The 12,200-nt window shown below is 42.7% G+C and overlaps 1 protein-coding gene across 4 annotated transcripts in view; it reads left to right on the top strand.

Annotated features, from left to right (window-relative positions):
* LOC141113459 (CMP-N-acetylneuraminate-beta-galactosamide-alpha-2,3-sialyltransferase 2-like) overlaps window positions 1-12,200 on the top strand; it is a 142,223-nt gene that overhangs the window by 102,813 nt on the left and 27,210 nt on the right. For all 4 annotated transcript variants that reach the window (XM_073606561.1, XM_073606560.1, XM_073606563.1 and 1 more), the window contains 2 exons: window positions 6,610-7,385; window positions 11,539-11,732. In XM_073606561.1, coding sequence (XP_073462662.1) covers window positions 7,092-7,385; window positions 11,539-11,732 — 488 coding nt within the window. In that variant the 5' untranslated portion in view covers window positions 6,610-7,091. The remainder of the gene's footprint in view (window positions 1-6,609; window positions 7,386-11,538; window positions 11,733-12,200) is intronic.

The following is a 12,200-nucleotide window of genomic DNA, read 5'->3' as shown; positions in this document are numbered from 1 at the left end:
TCCTGTTTTGACACTGTAAAGATGCACGCTTCCTTATTCACACATCTTTGCTACTATATTGAAAAAAGATAAAACATCAGTTTAAAAGCTTATGAATTGAAAAACAAACCACATTTAAATATAAAGAATTGCTGCAACAAACCAATAAAATATAAAGGACTGTTGCAACAAACTGAATATACAGAATCTCACAAAAGTAAGTACACCCCTCACATTTTTGTAAATATTTTATTATATCTTTTAATGTGACAACACTGAAGAAATGACACTTTGCTACAATGTAAAGTAGAGAGTGTACAGCTTGTATAACAGCGTAAATTTGCTGTCCCCTTTAAAATAACTCAACAGACAGCCATTAATGTCTAAACTGCTGGCAACAAAAGTGAGTACACCCCTAAGTGAAAATGTCCAAATTGGGCCCAAAGTGTCAATATTTTGTGTGACCACCATTATTTTCCAGCACTGCCTTAACTCTCTTGGGCATGGAGTTCACCAGAGCTTTACAGGTTGTCACTGGAGTCCTCTTCCACTCCTCCATGATGACATCACAGAGCTGGTGGATGTTTTACCTCCCCGGTGTCATGTGACTCGTTAGTGTTACAAGGTCTCAGGTGTGAATAGGGAGCAGGTGTGTTAAATTTGGTGTTATCGCTCTCACTCTCATACTGGTCACTGGAAGTTCAACATGGCACCTCATGGCAAAGAACGCTCTGAGGATCTGAAAAAAGAATTGTTGCTCTACATAAAGATGGCCTAGGCTATAAGAAGATTGCCAAGACCCTGAAACTGAGCTGCAGCATGGTGGCCAAGACCATACAGCGGTTTAACAGGACAGGTTCCACTCAGAACAGGCCTCGTCATGATCGATCAAAGAAGTTAAGTGCACGTGCTCAGCGTCATAACCAGAGGTTGTCTTTGGGAAATAGACGTATGAGTGCTGCCAGCATTGCTGCAGAGGTTGAAGGGGTGGGGGGTCAGCCTGTAAGTGCTCAGACCATACGCTGCACACGGCATCAAATTGGTCTGCATGACTGTCGTCCCAGAAGGAAATCTCTTCTAAAGATAATGCACAAGAAAGCCCGCAAACGGTTTGCTGAAAACAAGCAGACTAAGTACATGGATTACTGGAACCATGTCCTGTGGTCTGATGAGACCAAGATAAACTTGTTTGGTTTAGATGGTGTCAAGCGTGTGTGGCGGCAACCAGGTGAGGAGTACAAAGACAAGTGTGTCTTGCCTACAGTCAAGCATGGTGGTGGGAGTGTGATGGTCTGGGGCTCCATGAGTGTTGCCGGCACTGGGGAGCTACAGTTCATTGAGGGAACCATGAATGCCAACATGTACTGTGACATACTGAAACAGAGCATGATCACCTCCCTTCAGAAACTGGGCCGTAGGGCAGTAATCCAACATAACGACCCCAAACACACCTCCAAGACAACCACTGCCTTGCAAAAGAAGCTGAGGGTAAAGGTGATGGACTGGCCAAGCATGTCTCCAGACCTAAACCCTATTGAACATCTGTGGGGCATCCTCAAACAGAAGGTGGAGGAGCGCAAGGTCTCTAACATCCACCAGCTCCATGATGTCATGAAGGAGTGGAAGAGGACTCCAGTGCCAACCTGTGAAGCTCTGGTGAACTCCATGCCCAAGAGGGTTAAGGCAGTGCTGAAAAATAATGGTGGCCACACAAAATATTGACACTTTGGGCCCAATTTGGACATTTTCACTTAGGGGTGTACTCACTTTTGTTGCCAGGGGTTTAGACATTAACCGCTTGCCGACCAGCCTCCTCAGTTGGCCCAGCTGCGTGAATCGCCGTCATGTTACGTCGCTTCTATTTGTGGCCACTAAGGGGCGTGCACGCGCCGCCCGCTCCTCGCCCCCAGAGTGATGCGATGCGAGCCGGGCTCCCACGATTGCGCGTGACACGGCGAAAACCGGGATCTCTGTGTGTAAACAAAGTGATCCCGGTTCTCTGAGGGGAGAAGAGACTGATCGTGTGTTCATACAAAGTATGAACACCGATCTATCTCTTCCCCTAGCTAGTCCCATCCCCCCTTCAGTTAGAACACACACTAGGGAAAACAGTTAACCTCTTGATCGCCCCCTAGTGGTAACCCCTTCACTGCCAGTGACATTTTTACAGTAATCAATGCATAGCACTGATCGCTGTATAAATGCCAATGGTCACAAAAAAGTGTCAAAATTGTCCGATGTGTCCGCCATAATGTCACAGTCACGATAAAAATCGCAGATCGCCGCCATTACTAGTAAAAAAAAAAAAAAATAATAAAAATGCTATAAATCTATCCCCTATTTGTAGACGCTATAACTTTTGTGCAAACCAATCAATATACACTTATTGCGATTTTTATTACCAAAAATATGTAGTAGAATACATATCGGCCTAAACTGAGAAAAAATTAGCTTTTTTAAAAAAAATGGGGATATTTATTATACCAAAAAGTACTCAATATTGTGTTTTTTTTCAAAATTGTCGCTCGTTTTTTTGTTTATAGCACAAAAAATAAAAATCGCAGAGGCGATCAAATACCACCAAAAGAAAGTTCTCTTTGTGGGAAAAAAAAGACATCAATTTTGTTTGGGTACAGCGTCGCACGACCGCGCAATTGTCAGTTAAAGCGACGCAGTGCCGAATCGCAAAAAATGCTCTGGTCATTCAACAGCCAAATCTTTTCCGGGGCTGAAGTGGTTAATGGCTGGGTGCAGGGGCGTTGCTAGGTCTACAAAAGATCTGGGGCTAGAGCCCATAGCAGCGTAGTAAAGAAAGTCATACGCTTGGGCGGGCATACACATGTATATACAGTAATATACGTGTGTGTGTATATATATCCCCAGAGAGCCCCCCACTTACATCAGGGTCCCCAGAGAGCCCCCCACTTACATCAGGGTCCCCAGAGAGCCCCCCACTTACATCAGGGTCCCCAGAGAGCCCCCCTTACATCAGGGTCCCCAGAGAGCCCCCCTTACATCAGGGTCCCCAGAGAGCCTCCTCCTTAAAATCAGGGTCCCCAGAGAGCCTCTCCCTTGCATCAGGGTCCCCAGAGAGCCCCCCACTTACATAAGGGTCCCCAGAGAGCCTCCCCTCCCCTTGGGGACCCCTGCAGAGGCTCGGGGCTATTGGCCCCAGATTCGGGGCTATAGCCCCAAAAGCCACCCCCTAGCGACGCCCCTGGCTGTGTGTTGAGTTATTTTGAGGGGACAGCAAATTTACACTGTTATACAAGCTGTACACTCACTACTTTACATTGTAGCAAAGTGTCATTTCTTCAGTATTGTCACATGAAAAGATATAATTAAATATTTACAAAAATGTGAGGGGTGTACTGTGATACTGTGTGTGTGTGTGTATATGTGTATATATAAAAAGAGAGAGAGAGATATATAGTTGTATTAAAAATAATAACAGTGTGTTTTAAAAAAGTGAGTAAAACTCAAAATCTTTATGGTAGCTTTTATTTCCATACGCACAAATGCATTGGGAACATTGCACAGTCCTTTCCAAATCAAAACATGAAGAAAAATGTTTCAAATTTGTTATTATTTTACAGAATGTGAAGAAAAATGAATTTTAGGCTTTTCCAAAAAATAGCAATGTCTTCATTTTTTTTTTTTACAAACTCAATCATTTACTGTATAAACTGAAACATGCTTGAAGATTTAGCTTTCCTGTGAATCACCGGACTAATATTTAGTTGTATAAGCATTGTTTCTAGAAATGCTTCCCGTCTGTGTTGCATGGAGTCAACCAACTTCTGGCACCTGTGAACAGGTATTCCAGCCCAGGATAGTTGCACTACATTTCACAATTCCTGCATTTCTTGGTTTTACCTCAGGAACAGCATTTTTTATGTCACCCTGCAAGTTTTCTGTTGGATTAAGGTCTGGGGATCGGGTCACTCCATAATGTCAATCCTGTTGATATGGAACCAAGATGCTGCTCGCTTACTGGTGTGTTTGGAGATTGTCTTGTTAAAAAAAAAACATTTTAAGGGCATTTCCTTTTTGGCATAAGGCAACATGACCTCTTTAAGTATTTTTATGTATTCAAACTGATCCATGAAACCCTGGTATGTGATAAATAGGCCACGATAGTATGAGAAACATACCCATATCATGATGCTTGTGCCACCATGCTTCATTGTCCTCACAGTGTACTGTGGCTTGAATTTGGTGTGAAATGGCGCAACATTCGGAATGTTGCGCCATTTCTTTTTAGGCCAGTCAAAGTGTTCTTTGGCAAATTGTAACCTCTACAGCACATGTCGTTTTTTCAACAATGGGACTTTGCAAGGGCTTCTTGCCAATAGCTTGGCTTCACATAGGCGTCTTCTAATTGTTACAGGAATCACAGGTAACTTTACACCTTCTTTCATCACCCTGGAGCTGATCATTGGCTGAGTATTTATTCGAAATGGAAGTTTTCCGTTTTCTTCCACGTCTTTCTGTTTTTTGTTGCAATTTTAAAGCATTTGAGATCATTTTAGCAGAGGAGTCTATCAGTTTCTGCACTTCTTTCTATGTTTTCCCCTTTCCAATCAACTTTTTAATCAAAGTACTTCTTCTGAACAATGTCTGGAACGACCCATTTTACTCAGATTTTCAGAGAGAGATGCACTATACCCAGCATGTACAACATTTGCTGCCCTTATCCTTAACCAGTTACCGTCCGCACTATAGCCGAAAGACGGCTGCAGCACGGACTTAATTTGCCAGGAGGGCGTCCATGGATGTCCTCCCGTGCTCGAGCGGCCCCCTGCAGGTGTGCCCTGTGATCAGCAAGTCTTTGAGACTCGGCTGATTACAGATCGGAGTAAGGGGTCGATCATGACCCCTTACCATGTGATCAGCTGTCAGCCAATGACAGCTGATCATGTGATGTAAACGGAGCCGGTCATAGGCTTTTTTTTCTCCTCGCGCTGGTAGCGTAAGGACAAAAAATATAGCCGATCACCGGTGGCTGTGAGAGGGACATCGGTCCTGATCGTGGAAAGCCTCTGCAGAGGCTTCTGTGCCCACCAGCATCACCTACCAGTGCCCACCAGCGCCACCCATCAGTGCCCACAGTGTCACCTATCAGTGCCCAGAGTGTCACTTATAAATCACCAATCAATGCTGCCTATCACTACCACCTACCAGTGCCACCTACGAGTGCCCACCAGTGCCACCTACCAGTGCCCACATTGTCACCTATAAATCACCAATCAGTGCATCATCACAAGTGCTGCCTATCAATACCACCTACCAATGCCCATCGGTGCCACCTACCAGTGCCCATCAGTGCCAACTATCAGTGCCCATCAGTGACATCTCTCAGTGCCGCCCATCAGTGCCGTCTTATCAGTAACCGTCAGTGCCGTCTTATCAGTGCCTATCAGTGTCGCCTTATCTGTGCCCATCAGTGCAGCCTCATCAACGAATATCAATGAAGGAGAAAAATTACCCGTTTGCAAAATTTTATAGCAAACTATGAAACTTTTTTTTTTTTTTTCAAAAATTTCTGTCTTTTTTTGTTTGTTTAGCAAAAAATAAAAACCCAAGTAGTAATTAAATACCAGCAAAAGAAAACTCCATTTGTGTGAAAAAAATGATAAAAATTTCATTTGAGTACAGTGTTGTATGACCGCGCAATTGTCATTCAAAGTGTGACAGCGCTGAAAGCTGAAAATTGGTCTGGGCAGGAGGGGGGTTTAAGTGCCCATTAGGCAAAAGGTTAAAAACAAGGGCCACCTGTGTGACACCTGTTTTTTTCACAGACGGAATGACCTCACTAATTGAACTCCACACTGCTATTATTTTGAACACTCCCCTTTCAATTATTGAATCAATTACACAGAATCAGCAGCATGTATGTCATGACTGTTGGGTCTGTTGGTTTTCTATTACTCTACTACACCTACTAGTAAATTATTTGCCATGTAGAAATATAATTTATACCAAAAACAGTGATTGATCTGGTTAGGGATGTTGGACTGCTAATATGTTTGAACACAACTGTGTATGTGTGTGTGTATTAGACATGCGCGATTAGTTTCGTACGAATCGGAAATTCGTACGAATGTCCGGAAATTAGTAGGATCCGTGAAATTAGTAGGATCACGGATCCGTGAGGATCCGAAATATGAATTTTTATGCATACGAATTTTGTACGAAATACGAAATTTCGTTTACGAACTTCGGATAAATTTATCATAACGAACTTTCGTTATTGTTACGAAAAGTTTACGAACCTAACGAAAATTCGTATTTCATCCGAATTGAATTTCGGACACGAATTACAAATTACGAATTAATTTTAATACGAAACAGAATGGAACAAAACAAAACTAATTTATTGACGGTGCACATGTCTAGTGTGTGTGTGTGTGTGTATATATGTATATATATATATATATATATATATATATATATATATATATATATATAGATGAGCATTGCTTACCTTTTGAAACCTGGAGTCATAATAAAAGTAGGGGTCTCAGTTGCATACATTAGCATATACATATTGATGCTTCACAGTGCCACTGGGCATGTGCTCTGGGTTTTGTTCTAAAGCATTATTATAAATTTCTTTGTATCTTTTAGGTTATTCAAGGAAGAAAAACATTGACACGTGTAGAATGATCTAAATTCCTGCACTATTACTACTGGGAATCATGGTGCAAGACCAAGTGTAATCACCTGGAGTTTTGGAAAGAAACATAAAACACTATTTTTTCCTTCTGTTGTAAATCTTGCCTACAGCCAGTTTCATACAATATCGCATGGAAGTACTGATTGTGGGATATCTGGAATTGTCTGTTCAGAGAATAACGAGATGATGAATTATCGGTTGTAAATTCCTCTGCATATTCTCCTCAACCTCATGGGGTAAATATTTATCTCCAGCAGCATTTAAAAAAATGTTGGAATCTGACCTAAATGATTTCATGAGAATCCTAGGTCTCATTTTCATGTCTACTGGAAAAATGGGACATTATTTTGCAATGTAACATGCCATATAAACCTGAGGGTAAAGAGAAGAACTGGTTTTATTTTCTGGATCTGGAAATCTGAGAGCCTGTGATATGATGCACTGTGTCCGCTGTCACTTCAGATTAAGCCATCACAAAAGGACAGTATGGATCCCACCACTATTATGCGTCGTGGCCTTCGTGATCTACTTCAATTACTTCTGTCCAGACTACTCTAATCCAGTGGAGGTTGTAGAAGAGTTTGATAATCATGTGTGTATGTGTGGATTTTGTAAGCCAAGTAAGCTAAAGACACCATGGTTCGCAAAACGATTCAATGCATCTGTACAACCTCTACTAGCAAGTAAGGATCAAGTGATCCCGGCTCACGTTCTAAAATGGTGGTTGGTGAGTAAAATAGAAAAATATCTAATTTATCGACCTGTGTGTAATTAGATGGTCATGTTGTAGAAACTAAAGTGTTGTAGCCCAACAAAGGGGCCTACAGAGATGTAAACACACATGCAAGATAATGGCACTGCAACCCAATATTGCAATCGGGGCTGGCTAGTGCTCTCTGTTTCCACTCGCCGTGCCTGACTTGCGGTCTCCACCCCGCAACACAAGAATCCTTCCATGTAGATAAAGTCCGTAGCCAGGTGAGGATGAATAAAATTTCTCTTTATTTCGTCCAAGGAGTACACATGTTCCAAACAGATTTAACAATAAAGTGTTGGCTCTGTTTGGAACATGTGTACTCTACTCCTTGGATGAAATAAAGAGAAATTTTATTCATCCTCACCTACTTGCTGACCTAATCTACATGGAAGGTCTAGAAAGATACAATCTCAAAATTGTTTGCAGTTTCTTTGTTTACTAAAAGCAAACCTAAACTCAGAAAGTGAAGATTTGCTATTCTATGGGGGGACATCGAGAAATGCTAATTGTGCCTAAACAGTACCCTGAAAATGTACCATTTGTCTGAAATTCAGTTAAAATTCCTGTACCATATCTGCAGCGTGAAGTCACTTTAGGTGCTGCTGCCTCTGACTGCTAGTATTATAGGATTTGCAGTGAGATATGGTGATAAGACTACAGTGTGGCACACTGTTCTCCTTGCTGGAGTGAAAACTGTATCTGAGGAGCCGCAGCGCAAGCATCTCACTGCTTCTGTTTTATATATTTTGTACATGTGTGCTTTCGCCGCCTCCTCTACTGCTGCTTGATCATTACCCCACCCATCATCAGGTCAACAGAGGGCAGGTCTGACATGAGGGAGCAAAACCTTCTGTACAGTGGTGGCCGGTGGTAATTTTTTTTTGGAGGGGGGGGGGGCAGCAAGCAGTGCACAGCCAGCCACCCCCCCTGTCGGTCAGTCAGTGTCACCCTGCGGCTGCAACACTTATCGTGGGCTTCCCTCTGGGAGACCGTCTTCTATATCTCCTTTCCTCACGTCTCCTCCAGTGGCAGGTCTCCTCCCCCCCCGGAGGCCAGCGCAGCTTCCCTCTGGGCGATAGATGGGTGGCCTCTTCCCCTGTGTCTCCTCTCCTTGCATCTCCTCCCTCCTCCTCCCGACGGCCAGCGTAGCTTCTCCTTTCAGTCAACGGGTTTCAAGACCTGCTTGCTGATTGGCCGGGAGGAGAATCCGTGTGAAAATAGGGAATATTCATTCGCTATTGTCACACAACTGGGTGGGCTCAGATCATAGTGCTCTACGCTCCGAGCCCACCCTATTTTGAAGCCTATTAGAGCCTCTGGCTCTAATCACGTGCTTCAAAGTAACCCCCCCCCCCCCCATTGGAATCCATGGTCCAGCGTCCCTGTATAAAGATCAGGGGGCCAGATGCACAGATGGGGGGGTGGCGCCTGTGCACTCCCTGTGGATGGGCCGCCAATGCTTCTGCTCTACCAAGATGGCCAGGGACATAGGGACACAGTGTGGCACAAAGGCTTGGTAAATCAGTAATGGGGACAGAATTCACTGCAGGGGGTCTACAGGAAATACTGCAGACTAGTCCTTTAACCTTGCACTTCCATTTTTTAACACAGTCTCCAAAGTTCAGCTCTTCTTTATGTCAGCGAACAGGCCATGTCGTCCAAATTTTTTTTTAAGAGCCAAACATTACAAACCCCTAACTTGTCTGCAAAGTAGCTTATAACAGTGTCAGAAATGTTCCCTTAATGGACAATAACTTGCACATTTTCCATTATGTACCAAACAATATCACTGAGCTAATTGCACTGTTAGATAAATAATTACATATGAAATGGTGCTCTTTTAAATAGTCATAAATCATAGTAACTGTAAAATCAATATTTATTTTGATATATACAAAAGGTTTCCCACAGTTCTGCCCTGGGACGATATCCTCTTCGCACTCGACATTGAGTGCCAGTTTCCTGCATAGCTCAGCTCACATTCTCCTTCATTTGAAACAATGAAAACTTTTCAGCCTGTGCACTTGGTCCTCGTTAGACCAACTCCAGGCTATATCTACAAATGATCTCAAAGCTTTATCCTCGACCCCTATCCTATAATATATATATATATATATATATATATATATATATATATATATATAGACACAGGGCCAGGGCCACATCAATTCAAAAGGGGGTCCTGGCACCTGCCGAACAGGAGGGCCAACTGTACTGCCTTATTGCAGATTCGTGTGGCTCACCCTGCAGCACCGCCAGCTTCTCCTACTTTTTCTCCCTCCGCCTGCACTGCAGGAGTATCAGTATCTACGCCCCCACCCCCTGCTGTCTAGGCCCCCCCCCCATTGTGCCACCCCCCCCTCCCCCTTTAGAGAGTATTTGACAGGCATCTAGTCCATGGCATTTTTGCAAAAATATCATTTGATATTTTTGGAGGGGGCGCTATTAGGTAGGCTGTAGGGGCCCCGTGATTTCTAACAGCAGCCCTGTATAGACAGATAGACGGAATTTGGCGACCCTGGAAACCTCATAGAAGGTACTATTGAAATGGTACCTAGTCCCGAATAGGATCTTGAAATTTGTTTCAAGCTATCCCCCTGCATGCTTCCAGGGCTGCAAATACCCAGGCACACACCTGCACATTTGGTGAACTTGTCCGGTTGCTAGTAAATTCTGGTCAGAAATTTTTGCGCTTCTTTCAACCTTGTTTGATAAACTTCTTCACCCAGACCCAGTAATTGCACTTCTCAACAAGAGCCCCCAAGAACTCACCAAAAAGCAGTTTAGGCTCCTTCTTCAAATCACAGCTACAGCCAAGTAAATGCTAGCTTGGGCCTGGAAATTCCCTTAGCTTGTGCCTTGTTGGAACAAAACCTAGGATCAACCAAGTTATGATCCATGATAAAATTGAAGCCATGTTGCAAGATGGGGTCCCTGCTTATATTGCTTTATGGCAGCTATATATTGATCACCACCAAGTTTTGGCTCATCCCTATTGGAACCCTGCTATCCTAATTTTATTTTTTATCTTTGCCGCCCATGATTATATAGACTCCACCTACTGACACCCCCGGGATTCCCTTTCCCCCTCCTCTTTTTAACCCCCCCCCAGTCTCTGTGATATATTATGCTGTTGGTATACGTGGGAACCGGTGCTCCAATGATCCTATATGTTGTTTTTTCTCTTCTCTCATTAAACATTGAAACTCCATGCTCTTCATGCTGCATGTTGTTACACCACCCTTGAAACCTAAATTGTGTTTTGGATTTGTTCTGCATATCCAGCAATGTGCACAAGAACTCTCTCCTTCTTCATTGGCTCCCTTCTCCCTACAGCCAGTGAGGAGGGAGCAGGGGGAGGGGCCGAGCCCTGCCCGCTCTGTGTGTCTTATGGACACTTACGATCGATCATGCACCAGTGCCCCCAAAGCAAGTGACTTCCTACGGTGGTACTCGGTGGAAGGGAGGAGCAAGGAGCGCCAGTAGGGGACCCCAGAGGAGAAGGATCGGGGCTGCTGTGTGCAAAACCATTACACAAAGCAGGTAAGTATAACATGTTTGTTATTTGTAAAAGACTATAACTCAAACCTTGTTCATTGCCTTTGAAATTGCAGGTTTCTCAATAAAAACCTCATACCAAGAAAAATGTGAAATTTCAAAGAAACCTGCTAGACAACCTGCCTGAAGAGCTGCAGTGTGGGTGTGTTGCCCACTAATGTAGTGTTGTGTTGCAATGCCATTCAAATGAATGCCAACACATTACAAGCGGTAAAACACTTAAATAGCCATAAATTACCATAACATATCAGTGTGAATAGGCACTTACAGTATTAGTGAAATTGTGGTTAATCAAAAAGAATAAATGTTTTGCCAGCACTTTCTTCTTACAGATGAGTAACTGGATTTCTCAATCCATATTGCTGTTGTGCGTAAATGGAGTTTTGAAGAATTGATTTGCAGAACTAAAACTAGTGTGACTCAGTAAACTGGGCCACAGGAATATAGGGAGTGATTTACTAATAGAGTGTGTGTGCAATACGAATTCAGCCTCCTCGTTAGCCTTTGTAATGTTGTTTGGGATCAGCCGCCTTTTTTAGTGTATATTATATTTTATGTCATGCAGAGTCTCCAAGGAAAAAACAATGCAAGTGACATTCCTGGAATACTTGGTCAGATGTTCAAGGTTATACCCAATGGGAACCCATATGAAGAAGTGTATAACAGACCATGTCGAACCTGTGCTGTTGTGGGGAATTCCGGTAACCTTAAGGGATCACGCCACGGGAAAAAAATAGATTCCCATAAACTTATTATCAGGTAACAATGCCACATTGTTGTTGGACTTGCCGAGTGGCTAAACTTTTTTTTTCATATTTATCTGAAGTTTTGTTCCTTAGTAAACTACCATCCAAATTACTGATTCTTTGAAGGTGCAAATGCAAATATGTGATGACTTCTTTAGTAATTTTAAGAAGATTTAAGAGGGGATTTTTCAGGTGCAAAAAAACATATGCATAGACAGAAATTATCTTATGTAAAAAACATACAAATTTTATTTTTGTCAAAGTTAAAAAAATGTACTATTTTAAAAACAACAACATACTGTAATTTTCTTGTGGTCATGATGTATGTACAGTGGTTTCCGCTTGACATGTTTCACCAGAAATGTGGCTTCTTCAGGAGGCTCATGAATCACTGTAGAGAGAGTTACTATAATTAAATAGAAGACATTACATATTTACAAAAAACAAATCAAAAACAACATATTTGGACAGATCATGTGAT

This window comes from Aquarana catesbeiana, linkage group LG12, assembly GCF_042186555.1.
Source record: "Aquarana catesbeiana isolate 2022-GZ linkage group LG12, ASM4218655v1, whole genome shotgun sequence".
Lineage (NCBI taxonomy): Eukaryota > Metazoa > Chordata > Amphibia > Anura > Ranidae > Aquarana > Aquarana catesbeiana.
The sequence above is the reverse complement of the archived record's forward strand: the minus strand, read 5'-3'. Positions and strand labels throughout refer to the sequence as shown.